The 24,512-nt window shown below is 51.1% G+C and overlaps 13 protein-coding genes across 13 annotated transcripts; 7 read left to right on the forward strand and 6 right to left on the reverse strand.

Moving 5' to 3' along the window:
- Positions 1–256: 256 nt before the first annotated feature.
- On the reverse strand, positions 257–3,338 carry BU24DRAFT_459362 (glycoside hydrolase family 3 protein; the record flags this gene model as incomplete). Its single annotated transcript, XM_033531720.1, has 5 exons — positions 257–370; positions 433–2,948; positions 3,030–3,141; positions 3,205–3,211; positions 3,289–3,338. The coding sequence occupies 5 exons, from the start codon at positions 3,336–3,338 to the stop codon at positions 257–259; spliced, it is 2,799 nt and encodes a 932-aa protein (XP_033388062.1).
- A 788-nt stretch (positions 3,339–4,126) lies between these two features.
- Positions 4,127–5,763, forward strand: BU24DRAFT_126162 (carbohydrate esterase family 9 protein). The gene is made up of 2 exons (XM_033520951.1): positions 4,127–4,730; positions 4,822–5,763. The coding sequence occupies exons 1-2, from the start codon at positions 4,332–4,334 to the stop codon at positions 5,719–5,721; spliced, it is 1,299 nt and encodes a 432-aa protein (XP_033388063.1). The 5' UTR covers positions 4,127–4,331; the 3' UTR covers positions 5,722–5,763.
- Positions 5,764–6,165: 402 nt separating this feature from the next.
- On the forward strand, positions 6,166–6,740 carry BU24DRAFT_126155 (uncharacterized protein). The gene has a single exon (XM_033520950.1). The coding sequence runs from the start codon at positions 6,368–6,370 to the stop codon at positions 6,698–6,700; it is 333 nt and encodes a 110-aa protein (XP_033388064.1). The 5' UTR covers positions 6,166–6,367; the 3' UTR covers positions 6,701–6,740.
- Positions 6,741–6,780: 40 nt separating this feature from the next.
- Positions 6,781–7,971, reverse strand: BU24DRAFT_341799 (GTP-binding protein yptV5; the record flags this gene model as incomplete). Its single annotated transcript, XM_033523289.1, has 2 exons — positions 6,781–7,463; positions 7,731–7,971. 2 exons carry the CDS (start codon positions 7,969–7,971, stop codon positions 6,781–6,783), a joined length of 924 nt encoding a protein of 307 aa, XP_033388065.1.
- Positions 7,751–9,015, reverse strand: BU24DRAFT_126166 (uncharacterized protein). The gene has a single exon (XM_033520952.1). It carries the CDS (start codon positions 8,765–8,767, stop codon positions 8,093–8,095), a length of 675 nt encoding a protein of 224 aa, XP_033388066.1. The 5' UTR covers positions 8,768–9,015; the 3' UTR covers positions 7,751–8,092.
- BU24DRAFT_419355 (uncharacterized protein) lies at positions 8,971–9,348 on the forward strand. The gene has a single exon (XM_033527196.1). The coding sequence runs from the start codon at positions 9,016–9,018 to the stop codon at positions 9,187–9,189; it is 174 nt and encodes a 57-aa protein (XP_033388067.1). The 5' UTR covers positions 8,971–9,015; the 3' UTR covers positions 9,190–9,348.
- Positions 9,349–10,054: 706 nt separating this feature from the next.
- On the forward strand, positions 10,055–11,625 carry BU24DRAFT_342838 (uncharacterized protein; the record flags this gene model as incomplete). The annotated part of the gene is made up of 2 exons (XM_033523333.1): positions 10,055–10,498; positions 10,555–11,625. The coding sequence occupies 2 exons, from the start codon at positions 10,055–10,057 to the stop codon at positions 11,623–11,625; spliced, it is 1,515 nt and encodes a 504-aa protein (XP_033388068.1).
- A 306-nt stretch (positions 11,626–11,931) lies between these two features.
- BU24DRAFT_448163 (uncharacterized protein) lies at positions 11,932–14,090 on the reverse strand. Its single transcript, XM_033530867.1, has 3 exons — positions 13,717–14,090; positions 13,448–13,652; positions 11,932–13,388 (listed from the first exon to the last, which is right to left on the reverse strand). The coding sequence occupies exons 1-3, from the start codon at positions 13,779–13,781 to the stop codon at positions 12,150–12,152; spliced, it is 1,509 nt and encodes a 502-aa protein (XP_033388069.1). The 5' UTR covers positions 13,782–14,090; the 3' UTR covers positions 11,932–12,149.
- A 172-nt stretch (positions 14,091–14,262) lies between these two features.
- On the forward strand, positions 14,263–15,856 carry BU24DRAFT_126210 (CRAL/TRIO domain-containing protein). The gene is made up of 3 exons (XM_033520953.1): positions 14,263–15,077; positions 15,169–15,329; positions 15,415–15,856. The coding sequence occupies exons 1-3, from the start codon at positions 14,371–14,373 to the stop codon at positions 15,684–15,686; spliced, it is 1,140 nt and encodes a 379-aa protein (XP_033388070.1). The 5' UTR covers positions 14,263–14,370; the 3' UTR covers positions 15,687–15,856.
- A 1,709-nt stretch (positions 15,857–17,565) lies between these two features.
- On the forward strand, positions 17,566–18,887 carry BU24DRAFT_419359 (uncharacterized protein). The gene is made up of 2 exons (XM_033527197.1): positions 17,566–18,314; positions 18,364–18,887. The coding sequence occupies exons 1-2, from the start codon at positions 17,679–17,681 to the stop codon at positions 18,577–18,579; spliced, it is 852 nt and encodes a 283-aa protein (XP_033388071.1). The 5' UTR covers positions 17,566–17,678; the 3' UTR covers positions 18,580–18,887.
- Positions 18,888–19,071: 184 nt separating this feature from the next.
- BU24DRAFT_489633 (uncharacterized protein) lies at positions 19,072–19,772 on the reverse strand. The gene is made up of 2 exons (XM_033533655.1): positions 19,234–19,772; positions 19,072–19,178 (listed from the first exon to the last, which is right to left on the reverse strand). Exons 1-2 carry the CDS (start codon positions 19,725–19,727, stop codon positions 19,112–19,114), a joined length of 561 nt encoding a protein of 186 aa, XP_033388072.1. The 5' UTR covers positions 19,728–19,772; the 3' UTR covers positions 19,072–19,111.
- Positions 19,773–20,686: 914 nt separating this feature from the next.
- BU24DRAFT_126218 (Pentulose kinase) lies at positions 20,687–22,886 on the forward strand. The gene is made up of 3 exons (XM_033520954.1): positions 20,687–21,054; positions 21,116–21,688; positions 21,741–22,886. Exons 1-3 carry the CDS (start codon positions 20,842–20,844, stop codon positions 22,797–22,799), a joined length of 1,845 nt encoding a protein of 614 aa, XP_033388073.1. The 5' UTR covers positions 20,687–20,841; the 3' UTR covers positions 22,800–22,886.
- A 143-nt stretch (positions 22,887–23,029) lies between these two features.
- On the reverse strand, positions 23,030–24,497 carry BU24DRAFT_126370 (uncharacterized protein). Its single transcript, XM_033520955.1, has 3 exons — positions 24,134–24,497; positions 24,029–24,077; positions 23,030–23,980 (listed from the first exon to the last, which is right to left on the reverse strand). Exons 1-3 carry the CDS (start codon positions 24,239–24,241, stop codon positions 23,133–23,135), a joined length of 1,005 nt encoding a protein of 334 aa, XP_033388074.1. The 5' UTR covers positions 24,242–24,497; the 3' UTR covers positions 23,030–23,132.
- Positions 24,498–24,512: the final 15 nt, after the last annotated feature.

A 24,512-nucleotide genomic window follows, 5' to 3' on the forward strand; every position in this document is an offset into this window, starting at 1 on the left:
AAAAGAAGGGTGTGCCTGAACGAGAAAACACCAGAATATGGACCAGATCAGACAGTTTCCCCAATGAGGTTTCTCCCCTTATATCTAACAAAACCAATAAATCTTGTCCAACATCGTTGTATTCCCGTTCTCCTTCCAACTCTTGTCCCATGTGAGAATCCTCATTATCATTATCGTAGTCCGATTATTACTGTATGTCCAACACGGTCCAGTGGTGTGTGCTCTGAGCCGCTCATGCCCTTGTGCTCACAGACCCTCAAGACGGAGGAATCAGCGTCCACGTCGCCGCATCGCAGCTCACTTCTTCAAAATTGTGCATTACGTCGAAGCCCATGGCGGAGAATCCATCAAAGTTTCCATCGCCGTCCATCTGTGATAACCACTGTTAGATCGTGTTCCCTGTCTCCCTAGTAGGGTCCTCGTGCAACTTACATAGTCAAGCAGGCAGGCATTGCACCCCTGCTGCTTGATCTGCCGCATACCCAGCAGAATCAGTCCCTGCAGCAGCGTGGAATACTCTCCAGCACTTGGCGATATCACTGGCGAGGATATGCCACCCGCTGCTTCTTTCAAATCCTTCAGTGGGGGGATGAACTCCGATAGTCGCGAGGAAGCATTGTAGAGCACCACCGTACCTACCAATGCGCCGTCTTCCGGTCGCTTGGCCCGAATGATGCCACATGCTGAAGGGTCAGACAGTGCAAGCTTGTACGCCTCGGCTAGGCCTTGCCGATTGCTAGTCTTGATATGGTCCAAAATAGGGCCTGCATAATCCCACCCGTACACGAGATCATACTGTATTCCTGCACTGGATAGACTCTTTGCCATGCCCTCGGGAGGGTTCCAGTTCAGAAGGTTGCGCGCGACCATATTACACACCGGCCGGGAAAGCGCTGCATTCCATCCCAGATTGGCAAACCAAGATCGCAGCCGCTTCCGCTCAGCTCCGTGTCCGGTTGGAATACCGAGGAAGATACTTGGCAGCCTCGAGCCTAATTGGAAACGCTTGATGCCTTCCTTTTGGAGCAGCGTTCGGATCGCTCGATTATGCAATGAGTGTCCAATAGAAAGCTTTCGTCTCGAAGGATCAACGAAGAGGGCCCCAATGACCCCGGTGCCTGCCGTCTTGAAGAAGTAGGTAGAACAAAAGCCGTACAAAGCCTGCGTGCTGCTGTTTCGGACAACGAAGTGAGACTCTTCCACCTCTGGATGGTGTAGGATGAACGAATTGGAAGTGGCGCTCGACAACTCAGAGCGCTGGTTGGGTGGCGTTCCCTCCATCACTGCCTTGATAAGTGTGTCCAACGCATTGGCATCTCGGTCCTCGTTGAAGTTTTCGACCAGCCAATGTTGCCTGGAATGCTGTAATTTCTGGCTCTTGCTAATCGTGCCAGGTAATGTTCCAGTCGGTGAAAGTTCTCCGTACAATACTTTGACCAACGAATTTAAGGCAGTCTCTGTGAAATCATATGTGCAGATGTATGTTCCAATCGATGTGTCCATGGCGAAATCATACGGTGAGCTGACGGCTACCACGATCAGTGGTTTCTCGCGTCTCTCGCCGCCTGTCGTGTATTGCATATTGCAAATCATGGAAACGTGCTTGGTGAAACCATGCTGATATAGATTGCGATTGGCATCAGCCGTAAGCACAATGATTGCGCTCGCCCTATTGATCAGATTCTCGTGTACGGGGCGGACCCCGTTCGCCGTGTACGACGTGTGCAATACACGTCCACTGCGCTGCCTCGCTAGCGACCTTCCCAGCTCTCGGAAGACTCGCTCGCCACTCATTACCGACGCACTTCTTTCCCATACGGCAGGCTCGGGTGACTTTTCAGCAGCAGTTTCAGATAAAGCTCGAGACGCAGCCGAGGCAGCCAATGGCTTGACGAGAGGAGTAAGTAGGAGCAGCTCCTCCTCACTGTCTAGGATATTGGATAGCGGAAGCAGACGATTTTTGTCTCGGACCACCGTAATGGAATTGTTGTACGCCTTGGTCGATAGCGCAATGTGTGAAGGCTGCAGCTTTTCCAGATAGTTGATACCGGGAGGGTTCAAAGCCTTTTCCCATGAGGTGCATTTTGCTTTCATGGCGAGGACTCGGCGTAACGATGTGTAGATCTTCTCCTTTCTTATCATCGCGTTCTCGATGCCCGTCTTCAGTCCTCGTATGGCTTCTTGCTGTGCGGAAAAGGACCGGCAGAGGAGCACTACATCACAACCGACATTCACAGCCATAACGGTTCCACCTCCGACGCCGATATTGTGACTGAGAGCATCCATCTCTAGACACTCAGAAACAACGACGCCGTTGAATTTTAGGTCAGAGCGAAGAAGTCCATCGACCACCTCCTCGGACAAGCAGGCGTGCATTGCATTGAGACCAGCAGATGACATGGCGCAGCCCCCAACCATCATGGAATCAAGGCCTTGCTGAATAGCATTGCGGAATGGTACTAGGGCACTCAGGCTCAGTTGCTCAAGGGACTCTGTGATGATGGGAACGTCGAGAGTGGAACCGAGAAATTCCAAGTTGCCATAGGACGGGAAATGCTTGCCGAGCGTCACGATTCCTGCCTCTTTGTAGCCCTTCATAAAGGCAATTCCATAAGCCGAGACTTCTTGAGGGTCGTCACCTGCTGTGCGCACTCCAAGGGGTTGATTTCGAGCGTTGGTCAAAACATCAAGACATGGGCCGAAGATCCAGTTGATACCACAAGCTGCTATCTCTTGCGCCGTTGCCTTTGCGACTTCGAAGGCGAGTTCTGTGGAGCCAGCGGCGGCGACACCCATGTTGCTTGGGTACTGGCGAATATAGATCTCATCGAAGAGACTGTTGACACCTCCATTCTCCTGGTCGATGCCAATAGCCAAGGGAACAGGATGGCCGGCATCGTGAGCAATCTTCTGTAGTTCATAGCACAATTTGGTAGCATCCTCAGCAGCTAAAACATGTTAGTCAGAGACAATGTTAACAAAGAACAGAGACAGTTTTTGGTCTCTGAGAACATGTAGGTAGGCCGTACATTTGAGGTTCTTGGCAGTCAGCAAGATACAGCCCAGGTGATGTTTCTCTATTAGCGTTTTGATCTGTGGGGTGACTGAGGTGCCGTCAAATCCCATCATGAACAATTGTCCCTTTTGGACGGAATTGTATTAGCACGGTCCACAGGTACAGTGAACATTTAACGGGTGACCCACCATCGTCCTGCACCAGAAACCGGTCAGTCGGGGATCTTGCACATGGGTACAACAGTTGGAAGGGAATGTGACGGAGATGCATACCTATCCAGGTCGTCCCATACGGGATCGAGCTTGTCGGCCTTACTCGCCATAGTGACGGGCGCGACGAGGGATTGCGCGAGTGTCGAGACACGAACCGTACCGTACCGCACCGCACTGTACCGTATCGCAGCGTACAGGTAGCGATAGAGTCGGACCTAGGTTGTGTGGTCGTGACGTGACGTGACGAGGCGAGACGAGAACTGCTGGAGCAGGAGCTCGCGAACGTGACTCTGGGATCGGGGTAGCAAGGTCAAGGTTAACAATAGATAGCCAGACGTGCCAGACCAGAGAGATGATGGGAAAAAAGAAAGTTGGGGAAAGAGTACGAGTTAGTTTGTGTTCTGCAACGGTAGCATTCACGCGGACCCCCAGAGAGGCGGCGGGCGGCGGGATGGCGCTAAGGAGTATCCCTGGACCCTGGTTGGTAAGTTCTCGGCAGTAAGTGCCTAGGTACATAGTAGCTACTCGGAGTATTACTGGATTACCTCACCTCACCCGATTTCTTCGATACCACCACAACTACCACTGCTACTACTACTATACTACTACCCCATCCGCCACCTACTGAATGTCACTGCAACTGGGAATCAACTCGGCCCTATCCTATCTTTCTCTCTCTCTCGATAAGCTAACTGTAAATCCTCACATGTGCTGTCACATCGCCTTCCTACTGGACCTCTAACCTACAGGTGATGATGCTGCTGCTGCATTTTACCCTCCAGACAGGTACATCGCGGTTCATGGCGGACAACTAGACCCTGATGACCTCTATAGCGGCGTCATAGTTCACTTCTAGGCAAGCCTCGAGAATTAATCATTCGCAGATAAAACCATCATGGGTCGCTGCTCGTTTGTAAAGGATGTTGAGCTTGTCTCAACCACACCCTTGGACTCGATGCTGCCTCCTTTCCCAATCCGGTCATCTACACTTACACCTCCTTCGTATTGAACCTCTTTGTTGATTGCCCAGGTACTCTAATTATACTTACCTATCCTACCTCATCCTTCTTATATATCTTGATTCCCTTCCTGGAACTAGGATCATGCCGTCCGCCATCCCCACCATCACCCATGGCCCCACTACCAACGGCAGTGGCGTCATCAAATTCACGAACTGCCTCCTCGTACAAAAGAATGACCTCATCCAAGGAGATCTCTGGATCAGTTCGATAAGCGGCAAGATTCTGAACGGGCAAGAGATCCTTTACGAACAGCGGACAGCCCCGGATGAGATCATCGACCTAGGTGGCCGCATCCTATCACCTGGTCTCATCGATGTGCAACTCAATGGTGCCTATGGCTTCGACTTCTCCGTCATACCTGAAGAAGGTACAAATGCGTACAGCAAGGGAGTCAACCGAGTGAATCGGGGCTTGGTGACCACTGGCGTTACCTCTTATCTGCCTACCTTGACGTCGCAGCGGCCCGAGGTCTATCAACAGGTTTGTACACCATTTCCTGCAACATCACAATGGACACAACCCATACAGATTGTGCACTCCAATCGGCAGCAGCAATACTAATCATCGACAGGCACTTCCATTCCTCGGACCTTCAGGAAGCCCTCGAAACCCAGCACATGGCTCCGAGTCCCTAGGTGCTCACTGCGAAGGACCCTTCCTCTCCCCAACCAAGAACGGCATCCACAACATCGACGTACTCCAAACCCCGTACAACGGCCTCCCGACCCTCCAATCATGCTACGGCAGCCTCACCCCCATCAAAATGATCACCCTCGCCCCGGAGCTCCCCTCCGCCCTCTCCACAATCCCCTCCCTCGCATCCCAAGACATCGTCGTCTCGATCGGGCACTCCGAAGCCTCCTACGAAGAAGCCAAAGCCAGCGTCAAAGCCGGCGCGACCATGATCACGCACCTCTTCAACGCGATGCGACCGCTGCACCACCGCAACCCGGGAATCTTCGGCCTGCTGGGCTCGACCTCGCACTCGATCGCTCAGAAACCCTACTTCGGCATCATCGCCGACGGCATCCACCTGCACCCGACGTCCATCAAGATCGCGTGGCACGCCCACCCGGAGGGCCTCATTCTCGTCACCGACGCCATGCGCCTCGCGGGTATGCCAGACGGCATCTACGACTGGACGAACGGGTCTCGAATCGTCAAGAACGGCGCGCTGCTCACCCTCGAGGAGAACGGGAAGATCGCGGGTAGCAGCATCGAGCTCGTCGAGTGCGTCACAAACTTCCTGAACTGGACCGGCGCGAGCGTGAGCGAGGCGCTCAAGGCCGTCACCGCGACGCCCGCGAAGATGCTGGGCTGCGAGGACGTCAAGGGGTGTCTGAGGGAGGGCGCGGATGCGGATCTCGTGGTGCTGGACCTGCAGGACGGGTTAGGAGAGAGCAGGAGGGAGAAGAAATTGGTCGTGGACCAGGTTTGGAAATTTGGACAAAAGGTCTTCGAGAAGAAGTAGGAGCAATTTGGCATTGCAATGGGTTTCAAGGCGTCGTTGTTTCGCAGCACTCGAACTTGCATATTCCTTTTCCCTTCGATTGTTCAGTCCGGAAGAACCCCCCCTAACAAAACCAAAATCGCCCACACTTTCATATACATTGGATTAGGCCCATGGTTTGTCGTTTTCATACCAACCATCATTAGAAGAACGAAAATTAGATTGAGATACCCACACCTACCTACTCCGCTTCGTTCGTTCATCAATCGAAAGCGCAAAAGTTCAATTCAATTCAATTCAATTCGATGCATATCAATTCAATTCACAACTCCCTATTACACTTCCATTGCAGCGTATCGCATCGTACCGTACAAATGCCATAAAGAGACCCCCACCCCCAACACAAACGACAAAAAAAATAGGACGCATTAGGATCAATGATGACATTCGTTCGTGTACTCTTATCTACTTTACTCATCACCAAGAAAGGAAGAGTTAGGAGAAAAAGAGAAAAAAAAAGAGACAATTGGTATACTACAGACATGCACTCGAAACATAGACTACCCAAGAACAAAAAACAAAAAGACATAAAAAGAGAATGCCGCCCCTAGAGAAGATGTTCGGATGACAAGGTAGGAAGAAAGGAGGAAAGGAGGAAGTACATTCGATGCCGAAGGGAAGAAAAATGCCAATGCTGATGGGTGTCGATATGCAGAAATCGGGAAAACGATGGATGATGCTGCTGCTGCTAATGCTGCTGTGCCGTGCATCGAATGGGAGTAGTCTTGTGGGTTGGGTGTGTTTCTTTGCTTGTGTGTCGGGGATGGGTGGGGGAGGTGGTTGTGGTTCGGTATGGTGGAGGAGGATAGGAGTAAGTATTATGATCGGGGGTGCCTCATTATCAGATCCAAGGTCATCAGGCGTTCGAATATCCAAAGTAAAAAGGGGTATCATAAACGTCCAGTGGGTTATTAGAAGCGAAATGCGGTCGTGGTGGTGACGAAGAGCCCGGTGGAATGGCTATCCAAGATACCACCCCCTGAGAAGCCGCTCGAGGTGACAAAATCCAAACGACGTTGCTCAACAACATCGGCCTCCCTTGTTGTTCCTCAACCTCTGTACGTCTTCTTCCCATTGGCCTTGTTCCCCTCCTGCTGCTCCTGGCGTGGTGGGGAATCCTAGCCAACTTCTCCTCTTATCGCCCATTCCGACTCTGAAGCTCCCGTTTCCATTGCCCGGGTAGTCGAAGTAACCGGGTACATCTCCCTGGTTTATACCGGGTGTTACACCAGCTAACGCAAGTTGCTTGTACTCTTCCTCTAACTTCCGTTGTTCTTGTTCTACCAGCTTTCTCGTTATCACTCGGAAGACCTCGTCGACGCCTTCGCCATCTTTGGCACTGATCTCGTGGCAACAGTCCCACCCGATCTCCTGGCCCCAAAACCCGCTCGATCGGTTGCTCTGTGGCGATGCCATGCCTCCATTATGGGTAGCCGAGAAAAACCCACTCCCGGGGTTGCTTGAAGGGATTGGCTGTCCGTTTTGTGCCTGTGGGTATAGGTGCTCCGCGACGTACGCAATGCAGCGTTCAAATGGGACCTTGCGCTTCGAGGGGTCTTCGGCGACGATGTCGGATTTGGTGCCCACCACGTGTAATATTATGTCGCTTCCGAGGTTATCTTTTAGCTCCTTCATCCACCGGCCCATCTCGAGGAACGATTCTTCGTCTGTGATGTCATAACAAAGGACACCGGCGTTGGCACCTGTACAGTAGTTCAAGTCAGTAAACCGAATACACACGACTCGAGGACATGGGTAATAACACTAGACTCGCGCACAGGCTGCGATGCGCGTCAAGATTCAAACTTTGTTTGAAACATTGTCTTGCTATCGTCTACAGACAAAATACGCATGTACAGATCTCGACTTTTCGAGTCGTAAACAAGACCCAAACTGCTGCAACGAGCTGTGGTACAATCCGTGACTGTGACTGTGAAGCCACGACCCGGATGCTTCCGTTCTAGACGTACCTCTATAGTAGAGTTTCGATATCGAGCGAAACCTTTCCTGTCCAGCTGTGTCCCATATTTGCAGGCGCACTGTGGTGGATGTGTCGATATCCGTGACGCGCTTCGTGAGAAAAGAAGCCCCTATTGTCGATGCTGTTGTCGGGGGTGTAAATGCGTTCCTGACGTAACGATGAACGAGTGATGTTTTGCCGACTCCCTGACTCCCCAGTACCACTATCTTCGCCTCTAGACTGTTCGTCATGGTGGTGGGAGAGATTTGAATTTTCTTATTTTTCCCTGCGTATACGGCTGTGACCTGTGTAGTGACTGTGGAAGAGCGGTCGGTGCTTCGGGGATCCGGGGTTGGTGGTATGCGGTGTTCTTCAGCTACCTGGCTTCAAGTGAGAGTGAGAGCCGTTGCCACAGAGGTGGCTTGAGCGAACGGGTTGGACAACAGAGTGGTATGTAGGTGGTCGTAATACCAGTCGCATGACGCTATGTATGTATGCCAAAAGTGAAAGAGAAAATAACTGTAGTGTCGCAAGCGCAGGTGGCAGCGAAACTTTGTGAGAGGTCTCACACTGTTTGACGTAGTGTTTTTGGAAAGTCAACAGTGAAAGTGACAGTACAGTGACATAGTGGGAATGGACCAGCGCCCAACGGCGGGCTTGGCCCCCGAGCCATAGGGGCCATGTGACCCCCTCCCGATGGCAGACATTAGATGACGATCTTAAGCGTGCAACACGATTGTGATGAATGAATGGCATACGGCCGTCGTCGCAAAGTGGGAGGATGGGGAATTTGAAGGGTTGCGAAATGACCGCCATGCCCGCCGTGACCGCCCAGAAATTGTTTACTTTATCGAACTCTGACCGCAAGAGCACAAACATTACTAGCGCTTGACGTCCGTCCAGCAAACGCATCAACCGCGTCATGGTTGATGGGTTGATTGGCCTAGACCGACTTTCTGTCCTCCTCCTCCTTTCGTTCCCTGCAGAGTGGCCACCGTGGACACGGTGGAGTGGGCAGAGTGGCAGACCATAATGGGATGGAAACATGCTTGTGGCCCGGAAATGCGGTTGCGCGCGCCTGACTCAATAATTGTTTGCTTGTAACATCAGCGAAGTCGGAGAGGCTGCAGCAGACATTCCTTTTCCATTCTCTTGTGGAGGGTCGAGTATGTAGGTACAAGTATCTTGCATGCATTGTGCTATGATTCCAACTGGTTCACCCGGTGAGCGTACTGTGTGCCTTCGTAGGCGTTGCACAAAAGCTCGATTAGACTACCTGAGAACACTTTGCAATAATGTCTGACCTTTGTAAAGGTAAGACGAGAGATTCCAGTATAGTAGACACAATGGCCCGTGGTCACCTAAAGGTGAATGCAAAATTCAAAGCCATTGAATGTGTACCGCAAGGTTCCAATACCAAACATTATTGTTGTGAATTGAGCATGGCTCGTCGCCCACAGACACAGTAGTGTACTTCGAGACAATATCTACCGAGTAGGAGGGCTTGAAATTCGGGATTCCAGTCAAATTCTTGAGAGAAGGTCAAGCGAGACAGATACAAACAGTTACAAATACGAGTAAACCTGTGTGCCTGTGTAGAACAATCGTCGAATACCGTACCCTATACGATAAGTACGGTGGAAGATGCTGTCCAGTAAGAAGAAAACAAATGAGAATGACCGAAGCAATGCTGAAGACGATTGCCGGGATACCCAATGTGGACAAGCCCGCAACAGTAGAGTGCCCATCCCGCCTTTGACTTAACCTCATCTGTATTGGCTCCATTTGCTCCGTCGTCCGCCATGCGTTATCCGAAGACAGAGAGAGAGGCCATCCGAGAACAACGAACTAATGATGGCTACTTGATTATTACAAGTTTGCCGGTGCGCCGGGTACTTGATTACGAGCCAGGGCCAAGGCAGTAAATAGACAGGACAGGATAGGCTCAATTCTGCTCATCGACAAGCCATTCTCCTACTGCGGGGGTAGATGGGCCGAAACCGAGCTACTCGTTCACAATAAAATCTCGCCGTCATCATCCTGCACAATCCGTGTCTTCAGTCTTCCTCGGATCTGGAGAAAAGGAACATCATTCATTGGATTGTCGATCGAATTCATAGCGACTTTAGCGGAAGCTTGAATATCTTCCATTCTCGTACATATCTCAAATCATTGTTTGATCATTTCCTCGCCTTCGCACGAAGTCGCGTTCCCCCGTTTTATTTTACCCCAGACTCTCCTCCATCCCATCCCTACTCGAAACATATCGCACCACCTCCCTCATACGATCACCTACACACCACACATCTACACATCACTCCCTCAACCACAACCATGAATCGCGACAGCAACGACACACAGCCCGTCAAGCTCACAGGCGAAGAGATAGCAAAGCACAACTCCCGAGAATCATGCTGGGTCATAGTGCACGGGCGAGCCTACGACGTCACCGAGTTCCTGCCCGAGCACCCGGGCGGCCCCAAGATCATCCTCAAGTACGCGGGCAAGGACGCCACGGAGGAGTATGAGCCCATCCACCCGCCAGACACCCTCGAGAAGTACCTCGACAAGTCGAAACATCTCGGCGAGGTCGACATGGGCACCGTCGAGGTCGAGGAGAAGGAGGTGGATCCCGACGAGGAGGACAGGCAGAAGCGCATCGCGCGCATGCCTATCCTCGAGCAGTGCTACAACCTCATGGACTTCGAGGCCGTCGCGAGGTCCGTCATGAAGAAGACTGCTTGGGCGTACTACTCGAGCGGTGCCGACGACGAGATTGTAAGGACCAATGGACACCCATTGAAAGTAAGCCAATGCTAACACATCCCCCCCAGACGATGCGAGAAAATCACAACGCCTTCCACAAGATATGGTTCCGGCCCCGAATCCTCGTCGACGTCGAGAAAGTCGACATCTCCACCACGATGCTCGGAACGAAAGTCGACATGCCATTCTACGTGACGGCCACGGCGCTGGGCAAGCTCGGCCACCCAGAGGGCGAGGTCATCCTGACCCGCGGCGCGAGCAAGCACAACGTGATCCAGATGATCCCGACGCTGGCGTCGTGCTCGTTCGACGAGATCATGGACGCCGCGCAGGACGGCCAGTGCCAATGGCTGCAGCTGTACGTGAACAAGGACAGGAAGGTAACGCGGCGCATCGTCGAGCACGCCGAGAAGCGCGGCTGCAAGGGCCTCTTCATCACCGTCGACGCGCCCCAGCTCGGCCGCAGAGAGAAGGACATGCGCTCCAAGTTCTCCGACGTGGGCTCCAGCGTCCAGAGCTCCTCCGGAGGAGAGGTCGACCGGAGCCAGGGCGCCGCCCGCGCCATCTCGTCATTCATTGACCCGAGCCTCAGCTGGAAGGACATCCCCTGGTTCCAGAGCATCACGAAAATGCCAATTATCCTCAAGGGCGTCCAGTGCGTCGAGGATGTCCTCCGCGCGGTCGAGGCTGGCGTCCAAGGTGTCGTCCTGTCTAACCACGGTGGTCGCCAACTCGATACCGCTCCGTCGGCCATTGAAGTCCTCGCTGAAGTTATGCCCGCTCTCCGCGAGCGCGGCTGGCAAGATCGCATCGAAGTCTACATTGATGGTGGTGTACGCCGTGCTACTGATATTCTCAAGGCTATTTGCTTGGGCGCAAAGGGTGTTGGTATTGGAAGGCCTTTCTTGTATGCCATGTCTGCATACGGCCTGCCTGGTGTCGACCGCGCCATGCAACTCCTCAGGGACGAAATGGAAATGAACATGCGACTCATCGGCGCCTCGGATATCTCTCAACTCAACCCTACTCTGCTTGATACGCGGGGATTGAGCATGCACACTGCGGTGGTGCCGAGTGATACCCTGGGCAAGAATGTTTATGATCCATTGGTTGGTCCCAAGGAGAAGGCCAAATTGTGAGGTAGCAAATGGAGGACATTTAGCGTTAGATTTGTTCGCTGTATATAACTGTATGCGGAGAGTCGATTGCTTTCCAGACTAAATTTTGTACTTGCATTGTTGGATACGAAAATACATATACCAAATTCTTACTGTCGAAATTTGCAACTCTGCGATTCTTGTAGAACGACTATACCAACGTCGCGCAACAACGGTTCTCGCTCATCATTACAGATTTCACAAAGGTATTGCCATCCTAAAGCACATTGGTCATTCTCAACTGTATGTAATGAACGAGTACATTGGTCATGTCTTCTAAAGCTACTTCGCTAAACTTGATCCAAGTCCCATCATACGTGACCCAGAAAACACTCAACAACTGCTCCATGCCGCCAAAACTTATTCTTTTTTAACCAACCATGTTAACAATAATACCTAGAAAGTTTTTATGAGCGAAGGGTCCACCCAAAGAGGTCTGGCCCAGATGCACGGTGACTATTGTGGGGATGCGCTTCGGTGCTCGGTTGGATGCTACCCCGAAGTAATCATCCACCGAGACTATTGTTTACGACCCTGTGCAACAAAATCATGTCGTGTAATGCGTCGTCCTCTTTTTCAGTTTCCGGATCTTCTTCACCTCCCTCCAGTAGTCGGGCCTCCTCCTGCTCCTTACTATCGGCGCTAACGAGATCAGATACCTTCACGAGACCTGTAGTCTTTGAGAAGACATACTCATCGAATGCCCTTTCAGGACCAGATTTGGACGCCTGTTCTCCACTGCTGCCACTATGCTCCATATCTGCAGTGGTAATCTCATCACCAACATGAGACATTGTCGATTTCGGTGCAGCTATGCGTGTAGGTTCGGGCACACAAAGTCTTGCTTGCGTACTATTCTCTCCAACGATGGTCTGCAAAGGTCTATCCAAAGCGCCAGGGATACCAGAGATTCCATCATGGCTGTTACCCTGATCGTTGGATCCAGTCGCAGACAAATGTGACTCGTTATGCAAAGCATCCAGAGCAAGATACGCCGAGACATCGGCATCTCTTCTCAAAGACTCGATGGTGTTGGCCTCTGATACCTGTGAGCTTTCATATCTTCTCGACTGCTTTTGATCACCAGTATCCAACGGCCTGCTCTTCCCATAATGATTCTCGTTCGAAGTCAAAATAGGTGTTGTTTTCGAGAGTGGTAGATTGAAAGATCCTGAATAGTTGTCTGCAAGTGGCCATACGGGTGGTTTCTCTGGCATGCCATCAAAAGGCGACGCAAAGATACACGCAGTGTTTGGCGACTCATCGCTGATTTGCAACTTCGTATCAGGTAAAGAAAAATAATCAAGATTCCCCGAGGTCGGAGATGCTGGTGACAGCACAATGTCAGGTGTCTTCCCATCGACCAGAGGAAGACTATTTCGCGGCAGTGGAACGGAGCTCAAATTACCGTTTGACACGACCGATGTACCGTTAGTCAAGCTATGGGCGAAGGGGTTGGGACGAGCGTTGATGATGATAGACTTCTGTACCGCTGGTTCCGTGAGAGGAGAAGGAGATACTGGCACCGTGCCTACTTCGAAAGTGTTTGTGCTAGGAGGCGTACTCTTGCCAACATCGGGGCCAATTCTCGTACTAGCTGACACTGCGATAGGCGATGAATGCGTAATACTGGAATTTCCAAATCTCGACCTGAAACTTCCTGAACCAGACAAGACCCTGGTGGGCGGTGAAAGGTTGAACCCGAGTGGTAGCGAGTTTCTTGACCTGACTGATCTTGGTGAAGCCTGTTGTGGGACTTAACGGAGCAGGTCTTGAGAAAAGGTCATTGCCATCTTAAACATACATCAGGACTCGCGTCACCTTGAGCTACAATCCTGCTCAAATCAAGACTAGACCTCAGCTTTCGGATAGATCCCATCAAGCGGAGACGACGACCAGGACTGCAACCTTCAGGTATCTGATTGGCGTTATTGTGCGTAAAGAGGTCATCTTTGCGGGTTGGAAAAGAGCCATACTCCTGTACGTGTTGCTTGTCGCTCGTGGCTGTTCTGTAGGGTGGTTCAGTACAAGCGAAAGGGCATAAGGCGAGTGTTAGATTTGGAGGGAATGTACTCATTCCAGGAGTCGAAGAACGCCGACAAGTTCTTCTTCTTGAAATGCTTCAGCTTCGAGTCCATGATCAAGGCTGATACAAAGTTACGAGAGGAAGAGAGAGGGGAAGTGAAAAGGCGAACACGCCAATGTCTAGTTGAGCACAAACTCGAGTACTCATTATTGAAGAAAGAAGGAAGAAAGGGTCACTGCCGCACGATATGAATATGAGAAACGGTAGTTTCGATCAGAGCAGGTGGCTTCTAATGTCAAAGTGCCTGCAGATTTGAGATATAGGTAGTAAGAAGGCATGACCGGCATATTTACATGACCGATGTGGTCGAGTTTTATTACAAAGTGGTGGTTGTAGGGGTTAGTTGACGTGTCAAAGTTCATGTACAACAATCTGCATGGCCATGCAATCACAAACATCGAACGCGACATGTGCTGCCAAGCCATAGTCCCCACGGCGATAATCGGAGATTTGATAACGCGGTGTTGCGTGATCTGATAAACCTTTTGCTCCAGCACTCAAACCAGCCAAAAAATAACAAACAAACCACAACCATAACACTCACTACCCACGATTCGATATCCCACTTCGCGCAAAACCCCGAGTCTTTCTCTTCGAGATTAGTTTCAAGTTCTGCAGGCGTTTTCGAATCTCACGAAAGGATGTCTGCTCAACCCGGCTCACCTGATGCTGGTCTCGTAGCCGCGCAAGCTGCTCCATCGCAGGAGAAGCCTGTGGATGCTGCGGCGCCTCCCGCGACGGCCCCGGCGACTGGAGCGACTGATTTGGAGAAGAAGGTCGAGGAGCTCAACATCAATGACGGCGACAAGAAAGTCGAGGCTGGTGAAGCTCCCGCCGCACCACCAGCAGCTCCCGTAGCAGAGGAGAAGACGACTGAGCCCACCGCCGTTGCGCTAGAGGACAAGAAACTTGACGACGCACCCGCTGCCGTCGCACCCTCGACCTCCGGACCAACATGGCCAGAGACGGGCCCCGAGCACCCCCTCACCACCTTCTTCAACGACCTCCCCGAGCTCACGAAGGAGGCCGCCCACAGCGAGATCTGGGGCATCCAGCTCTCCGCCGACAACGCCTTCCACACGAAGCTCATCCTGCAGAAGTTCCTCCGCGCCAACCAGAACGACCTCGCCAAGGCGAAGCACCAGCTCTCCGAGACGCTCAAGTGGAGGAAGGAATTCGACCCCGTCGCCGCAGCGCAGGCCACGTACGAGAAGGACGTCTTCGAGGGACTCGGATACATCATCGAGGCCGAGGGCGTTCCCGAGAGCGCCAACGAGAAGGATGTCGTTACGTTTAACATCTACGGCGCGGTCAAGGATAATAAGAAGACTTTTGGTGACCTGGACAGGTACGGCATCCCAGTTCTCTTTCCAGACGAAGGACATTGAGCGGCACCAAAACGAAAGTAAGGGACGAAGTGAGACTGACAACAAGAATAGGTTCCTAAAGTGGCGCGTAGGCCTCATGGAGCGCTCCGTCCAGAAGCTCAACCTCGCCTCTGCCACGAAGCCCATCCCAGACTACGGCCAGGGCCCCGATCCTTACCAAGGCGTGCAGATCCACGACTACCTCCAGGTCTCCTTCATCCGCCAGGATCCAGGTACGTTCCCATCTAGCTTCACAAAAAAGGCCCATACATATCCCCCATTCCCTCATACATATAAACTAACACACACGAATCACAGTCGTCAAAACCGCAACCAACAAAGTCATCAAGACGCTCGGCGACTACTACCCGGAGACGCTCTCCCGCAAGTTCTTCGTCAACGTGCCCGCCATCATGGGCTGGGTGTTCTCCGCCGTCAAGCTCGTCATCTCCAAGGAGACGGCCCGCAAGTTCACCGTCCTCAGCTACGGCGACCAGCTCGCCGTCGAGCTCGGCAAGAACATCCCCAAGGAGTACGGCGGCGACAGGGCCGAGCTCAAGGAGGTCGGCGAGGGCATGGCGCTGCAGTAGGCTGGGCTAAGCCAAGCCGGCGGGCCAGCGAGTATGCAGGCGGGATTGGGGTTCGTGAATTCGAACTGAGGAATGAAGGGGAAAAGGAGAGACAGTGGCGGGGGCGGTAATGTGGTGGGAGGTGTTTGATGTCCAATCCCCGATATCCAATGGCGAATGAGAGAAGGAGAGAGACAAAAGAAGTGTCGTTGTGGTGGTTTTCCTATGAGCGAGCCAGCGATCCAGCGATACAGCGAGCAGGCGTTTTATTCCCCTAATTACTTCCCTAATGACTATAAAGTCCGGTCGCGATATATCCAGTAACTGAAGAAGAGAAGGTTCCCAAATACGAATATACCCCTACTCCCCTCTTTTTGCAAATTCCCCCTTCATGCGAGACTCAGATGGTGGTGTGAATATAACGAGGGATTGAATGAACAAGAAATGAATGAGTGGATGTGGTCGAAAAGAAAAAAAAAAGGTTATGTGCGATTTGCTGGACGTATGCAGGTGGAAGGTACGGCAATTACAATATGAGCCATGATTCTCATCTATGACATGCATATTCAATACGGCACGAAGTTGCTCAGTGAATACATGGATGGATATATGATAAGTGGTGCGACTTCTATAGACGTGAGGCATGTTTCACAGGAGTGACTGATGATGGTGATGATAATTCTTGGAAGATGGTTGGGTAAGAGGCAAATAAATCATTATTGGGTATACTACAAGCTATGGAAGATGTGTTGTTATAGAAGAACCTCTCCTACGATCCCAACGATCGAAGTGTACTACCATCATCGTACCAATTCCATGAAAGGAAGAAAATTTATCTATGGTCACTTTTTGACATGTCAGCAAATCCTGTCAAAATAAGAAACAAATGGGACAAAACGCCAAATGAATGGTAAAGAATACTAAATCAGCCGAAAGATGAAAAGCATTTATATTTGATCAGCATCCAGGGTAAACCCCGTCAGTGCTAGCATGGAATATAAGGTCGTCATCAGAGTATTGGGAGAGAAACGGAAAGGGAATCCATGTCTGCAGAATAATAAAAAAACGTGTATAGTCGTACCTTGTTCGCGTAGAAAGCGCTGGGATTGGGCAATGCTGTTGCCGTAGGCAAAGTAAGTCGGATGTTCTGGACATGGAGAAGGATCAAGGGAATGGAATAAATCTAAGGCGTCGATTGTCAGCGAACATGGTCATGTTGTAGAACAGTTGACGCAAAAGATTGTTGTGATTCTACGGTTTCAGGTAATCGAACCAATTTTTATTCCCCAGGAGTAGGTCGGAATTTGATAGTACAAAAAGTTTTGTCATCATCGTAGAGATGAATGGAATTGTGTGGATGAACGAAGAGGATGTTGAGCTTACCTTAGTTCATAAACTGTGGTTCGGTTTCCACCTGTCGTTTGTATACATCATTACGTTCGGTATTGGGTTATTTGTTCCTAATCTTTGCGATGTCAGCGACGGTCGAAGACTGTACAGTGCAATAAAAGTATAGATAAGACAATTATTTCAGTTATCCCGTTTGGCTTTGGGTGGTCGATCACCATGAAATGTAAGATAGGGGCGACACGAATGTTCATCATAAAAAAAGTTTTGAATGTGGAAGAAAGTGAGAAAATGAACTTACCATTGACACATGACTGCAGTTGCCAGCTCCGAATCTTCCAAACACATCAATATAATGAATGGAGTACTCTCCTGATACTTTCAGGAGAGCATTGCTTCTCAGAGCTGGCAGCCTGCAGAGATTGTTTGTTGTTGGTTGAGGATGAAGGAAACAGAAACAAAGTTGAGCGTTCAAATAAGTTTTCGCGCCAAGACTCCACTGGGGAGAAAAGGGTGCACGGACACACTCAGAACGCGCTCCCAGCCCGCGCTTCTCGAACTTCCTAACTTCAGCCCGCCCGCCCGCCGACGCTCTATTCTCCCTTTTCGATCCCACTCCCTTCGCACAACCTTTCCCTCAAACAATTCCGTCATTACCATTTCACGATGCCGGAGACCAATAACTCTTTTGCTGACTTTGTCAAGCAGTCTCGCGACCAGAAGAAGAAGCAAGCTATCGCGCAGGAATTCCTAGGGAGCCGAGGGCGCAAATCCAATGGCCCTGGTTCCGGACCCAATACCCGCGAGAATTCACAGAAACCGAGCTTGCTGAGTCGCATGAGCAGCAGCAGTGGTGTGTCCAAGTCAAGGTCATCATCGGCAAAACCTGCGGCAAACATCAACGATAAATGGCAACATGATATGCACCACATCAACAACCCACAAGGACCCCCAGCGAGGAGAGAACAGGTCAAGCGGACAGCTTCTGCATCACAGGTGGACCGTAACACTCGAACATTCAACAAGTTCCAGTCAACTTTGGAGAGGAATGCAGAGGCTCCTGGCTTCAGCATCAAGGGTGTTGCGAACGGAGGACCTACGACCGTCATTGCTAGCAACTTTGCGCCCGGGACTACTGCTGCAGACATTGAGGCTGTCATGCGCGACCATGCACGGACAGAGACTGGAGGGGAACTTATCAGCTGCAGATTGATAACGGCAAGCCCGACGGTGGTGGTGGAATTGGTCTGCAGCGACAGGAGCGGCGCCAACAATGTCATTGCGACGTTCAATGGCCAGAAGGTGTGTGAATTCTTGCTTGTACGATCGAGTGTTTCCTAACATGAACAAGGCGGATGGTAGAGATCTCTACGTCTACGAGAAGAGTGTTCCAAACCAGAGCGCTGCTCGCAGCCGCCCTCCAGCCCGCCAAGGAAAATCAACAATGGACAACCTGGATATCGACGCCAATGGTGGTGAACGAGGTGGAAGTTTCCAAGATGGTAGGTTTGGGTTCAATGAGGGTGGCCGGAGAGACCCTCCTCGTGGTCCGCGCAGACGATTTTAGGCACCTTGACCTGAGTAAAGACCTGGGGCGGGCTAATTTCACACTACATGGACGCGTTCACTTTCGTTATATTATCTCAATCCCAAAGATCAACAATTCATGAGCGGAAATCCAAAATGACACAGGCGACATACAGCAGCTCCATCTGTGGTTCCATACTTCCTTGTACGATACGATACCCTGCATAATTCCATGACCGGGGAAAAGTTGGGCTTTTGCTTAGACCCGGGTGGGGCACCCCTATTCCAGATTCCAGATTCCAGAATTTCAGAATGGACAAAATTCCAATGAAGTTGTGCATCATTCAATTCGTATCCAAGAGTGGAGACAGCATGCAATATGAGGCATACGGGCAGTGTAAGCTCGGGTCCAGTATTCAGAATTTTGACGTGATGTCTTCGATTGGTATCATTTACATGTACAAGAGACCACCCGATTGGACGAGCTGCACTAGGTACGCCCATTCTTGGGTAGCCGTGGTAGAAATCCGTTACAAACGATGCTCGATGAGGGTACGTTCAAAGCCTCCTGATTATTTCTCCTCTCCGCCACCTGCGACAAGTTGAACGACGACGAAAAGCCCAACCACCCACCAGTACCTGAAAAACGACTTGGTCAATACCCGGATTTGTGATGTGATAGCGCGTCACTTACTTTTGCAAAAACGTCTTCTCTGGTTCCTTCTCACCAATTTTACCGTCCGCATTCAATACAATTGGCTTGTTCAGTGCTGGAGCAGGACCAGCGGCTCGCTTGACGATCTCGATCTCAATCTCTTTACCCTTTCCTCTCGCGCTTGTTCCAAAACCAACATGGTACGGCGTTCCCTTCTCATCCACGTGAATGACGAATTTCTTCTTGTATTGCTCCGCAAAGCTCGCTGCTGAAGTGACCACACCACTCCAAGAACCTGAGCTAATATCGGAGAGTCCCACGCGCAGGAGATGATCCGGGGTGTATGCTCCTACGGGAGCCGTGTAGGATGCGAGAGTGCCTGTTGACGTGCTTTCATCGTAGTCGATCTGGGCGAGAGGGGTGGAGGATGGGAGGGGCGATTTTGAGTTATCTGAGGCAGGAACAGATTGGACATAGACAGTGACTGTGGATGCGACTGCAAAGGGCAGCAGTAGAAGCTTGGAGAGAAGCATGGTTGATTATAACTTTGGCCTGGATGCTTGATCAACTTGCGCTGCCATACTACCGGAGGTTCGAGCTTCGGTGAACCCCTCGGCTAGGAACAATATTCTGCCGATCAACCCAGCTGGGAAGTAGGAGTATCTACTGTCCACCAGCCCGTTATCCCGGTAACTACAGCGAGCACTAACAGATAATTGATTAATTACCTGATCTATCTAACGTGGTGGCTTCGGTGCATTCATCGGCCAAGGTCTAGACGGATTCTTTCTTCTAACACGATACCAACTTGAGATCAGTCTCTTTAATAAGCTCGGATAAAGGGTCTTCAGACTCTACGCCTAGTCCAAAACATCTTCATTAGGTGTGATGTGCCTGGCCAAGTTTGCATACAACATCTCCATTGCACAGATTTGAATCCCTGAACGAGTGTCCCGAGGTGCTCAATAGCATTCGTATCATGATCGATACTTGTAGGATCACTCGGGGAGCACTAACTATGGAGGGGCAATATTGCTTTTGACACTATGTCTTTGATCAGTATTGATCTGCCTCAACTTCTCAGATGTTGGAGGACTAATCGGGTCAGCGAACTTCTAGTGAGATCAATAATCATTGGTATCTGCATCTGCCAAAGGATCATGGTACACTACTTGAACAGCGAAGACATACGAGTGCTGGTCGCTGGTAGCCCTGCAGCCGAGCTCACCCCAAGGGTCGGCAACACAAAATACTTTTTCTGGTGTGAGATGTGCGACGCCAACTTCCGGATTTCCCAAATAAGTGGAGCCGACAACCTCACGATCTCCACAACATGACGGCGCAGAGGCCAAAAGCGAGGGGCAAAAGGCAAGAATTGCGATGGTCAACGTTCAATTCGCTCCTCCATTGGGGTCACTAAGCAGAGAGGACCCCACCCCCACCGTGTGCTAGCAATTCTTCGAGAGCTCGGATGAGCTCATTGCGCATTCTACTGCGGAAGCTCCTCTTTCTCAACACGACGACTATCGGAGCTTTTCAGGGTCCTCACGCGGGGCAACCTTTTTAACCCCTACCTACACACTTTTTTGTCATCCCTCTCCTGTCGTTTCATTCTCCTTTCTATTTACCCTTTTGTGAATCGTGAAAATGTCTTCTATTCCATTCAGACAACCATACAGGCAGCCTTCGCGGCAGCTCTCCACTGATCCCCGCAATGAGCTCCATCCTCACGTCGACCACTACATCGGCATCGATGTTGGTACAGGCAGTGCCAGAGCCTGTATCATGAACGACCAAGGAGACATTGTTGGATTGGCTTCGGAGAACATTGGCCTTTGGCAGCCCCAAACCGGTTACTATGTCAGTGAATTTCTACCTTGGAGATAACGAAGTCCGAAAAGCAGTAATTGATCCCGGACAGGAACAATCCACAAGCGATATCTGGCGATGCATCTGCTCCTCCGTCCGCCGAGCACTAGACCAACACAATATTGATAGGTCCACGATCCGTGGCATCGGCTTTGACGCGACCTGTTCCCTGGCTGTGTTTTCCCAAGATACAGATGAGCCCGTCTGCGTCACCGGCCCCAACTTCGACAACAAGGACGGCAACGACCGTAATGTCATTCTCTGGCTTGACCACCGTCCTGTTGACGAGACCAATAAGATCAACGCTACCAACCACAACCTTCTCCGATACGTTGGAGGCAAGATGTCAATCGAGATGGAAATCCCCAAAGTCCTATGGCTGAAGAACAACATGCCCAAGGAGGTTTTCGATAAATGCAAGTTCTATGACTTGACTGACGCTCTGACACACATTGCTACTGGCAGCGAAACACGCAGCTTCTGCAGTGTTGTGTGCAAGCAGGGTTTTGTCCCTGTCGGCGTTGATGGCAGTGTGAAGGGTTGGCAAGAAGATTTCTTGACTGAGATTGGTCTCGAGGACCTCTGCGAGGATAACTTCAAGCGCATGGGTGGAGTTGACAAAGTGGTTAAGTCCGACTGAATTCTTAAACAGAATGTTTAGACTAATTAGTGTACAGAACGGAAACTACATTACGGCCGGTGAACTCGTCGGCACATTGAGCGAGCGTGCTGCCGCAGACATGGGACTCCAGCCCGGAATCGCTGTTGGTAGCGGTGTCATCGATGCGTATGCTGGATGGATTGGTACCGTTGGCGCAAAGGTCAAGCTTGATGAGGATACTTTGGATATGGACGCACCCAAGAACGATGTTTCTCAAGCCTTCACCCGCCTCGCAGCTGTCGCTGGTACCTCGACTTGCCATCTTGCAATGTCTCGCGAGCCTGTGTTCGTGAATGGAGTGTGGGGACCGTACAGGGACGTTCTCCTCCCCGACTACTGGATGGCCGAGGGAGGACAAAGCGCAACAGGAGAGCTCCTCAAGCACGTTATCGAAACGCACCCGGCATTCCATGAGGCCTCATCCGTCGCCGAAACCTTCAACACCAACATCTACGACTACCTCAACGAACATCTTCGCGAGATGGCAGACAGGGAGGGCGCCCCTCACATCTCCTGGCTCGGACGCCACTTTTTCTTCTACGGCGACCTCTTCGGCAACCGCTCTCCGATCGCAGACCCCAACATGAAGGGCTCACTCATTGGCTTAAGCTCCGACAAGAGTCTTGACGGACTGGCCCTTCACTACTACGGCACCATGGAGTTCATCGCCCTCCAGACCCACCAGATCGTCTCCGCGATGAACAACTCGGGCCACGTAATCTCCTCCATCTTCATGTCCGGCTCCCAGTGCCAAAACGACATCCTCATGCAGCTCGTCGCCGCCGCATGCAACATGCCTGTCCTCATCCCCCGCTATGTGCACGCCGCCGTCGTCCACGGAGCCGCCATGTTGGGTGCCAAGGCCGCGTCCACCGACAAGGACGGCAAGAGCGAGCCCCTATGGGACATCATGGACCGGTACAGCAAGGCTGGTAAGATGATCAGGCCGTCCAAGGACAAGAACTTGAAGAAGTTGCTCGAGACGAAGTATAAGGTCTTCCTCGAGCAGTGCGAGAGCCAGCAGAGGTACAGGAAGGATATCGATGCTGCTGTCGAGGGCTGGTCGAAGGCTTAATAGAATAGAATAGGTTTTCTAGCTTTGGGAAATTTACGATTCATATGATTCAATCAACGAATGAAAGAGTGATTGGATGGCGTTTGGATGATGAAAGCGACTTCGGCGCCTTGGATTGAAATGCAGATATTCTGTGACTGGTCAGTGTGATGTATGTGCATCTCTACTAACATGAACAGTCATAACGCGTTGAAAGTCGTAACAAAAAAAAAGTATTGAAAAAAATGCAAGTCCCATTCAAATGCTAATGTGGGTATGTGTAATTACAACAAAAAAAGATGCTGGGTATCGTAACAACATGAATCAACCGGCCCCTGCCGAAATCCGCAACGCTCACGGTTCGTATCGATATCGCCTCTCCTTAAACTTCGCCCTATCCGATCCCTGTGTCGACGCACTCCACCTGTAGCCTGGAATAGCTGCGGGGAGCTCATGCACAGAGAACGAGAAGACCGGTACCGTGTCTTCCGGCGACTCCAATTCGTAGCGCTCTCTCTCGGCTGCCATCATCTCCTGCCTCAGTTGCGGTGTCCTTATGCTGGCAGGCGTCCCAACTGGCACGATCCTGTTGCCGTCGATCTGCTGCCAGTACCACCAGCTTTGTCGGGGTCTTTCGTGCATGATGGGGACAGCGGCGGTGTTGTATCTTCTTCTCCCCAGCGCGAAAGCTCCCAGGGCTATGAGTACTACGCCGACGACTATACCAACTGCCAGTCCGACTTTCTCTGCAGCGGCCATGCCGACTTTCACGGTCGAAACGGGTATTGATGTGGGTGTTGTTGATGTGGATGTCGAGGGAGCGAGGTCTGTTGTGCTTGTTGTGCCTGTTGTGTTGGTCGAGGTATTTGTTGAATTTGTTGATACTGTAGGGAAGAAATCTAAGGAGGAGGTGTCGCTCGAGAAGTTCGGGTCTTGGAGTTGTTGTTTCGAGGTTACTGGTGGTATCGGTGTTGGAGGAGGTATGGGAGGCTGGATACTGGGGATGATTTCGTTCGACGTGGAGGAATAGGGTAACGATTTGGCAACGGGGGGTTCTGTGTCGGTCTTTAATAACTGGAAGGGTTGACTTAGGACTCGATTTTCGACAGCCCGATGCTCCAATCCGATCTGGTACCATCCGTCGGGAAGTTGTGTGAGGGTATTGGAGAGCCGCCATAAAAACTTGCCACCTGTGGCATCATCTGTATCGTTTAGTTAAGGGTGAATGGAGAAGATGTGTGTGAATATACTTTTGAGGATCTCATACTGCTCTTGTGAAGACTGTAACACAAGCATGTACTGAAAATTGTAAGCTTCCACTCGCAGGTTTTCGACGGTCCTTCCAGAATACTCACATTTATGAATTTAGGTGTCGTATCGAAGGTGATTTCGTATGTTCCGCCCTGGATTATTCTGGTGTCGTTCACCTGGACACTACGAATAGTCGGATTTTGCTCCGTCATAGTCGCATGTATGGAGGTTTGTACGGTCGTCCTCGACAAGTTGAAGACTGATCAAAATTCACTGACATCGCTAATCGAATGCGATAAGGCCAGCTGCAGAACAGCATGGCAAAGACGTAGATTATAACGGCTACATGTTTGATTGGGAATATATTTGACACGTAGGGCGATGATTGGCCGCTGTGGGCGAAGTCCGCTGCATGAAACATTTACTATTCGGAGAGGTGGCTTCGCAGGCGATTGAAGGTGTCTGACTTCATCCTACAGCATT

Source organism: Aaosphaeria arxii (assembly GCF_010015735.1).
Source record: "Aaosphaeria arxii CBS 175.79 unplaced genomic scaffold BU24scaffold_2, whole genome shotgun sequence".
Classification (NCBI taxonomy): Eukaryota; Fungi; Ascomycota; class Dothideomycetes; order Pleosporales; genus Aaosphaeria; species Aaosphaeria arxii.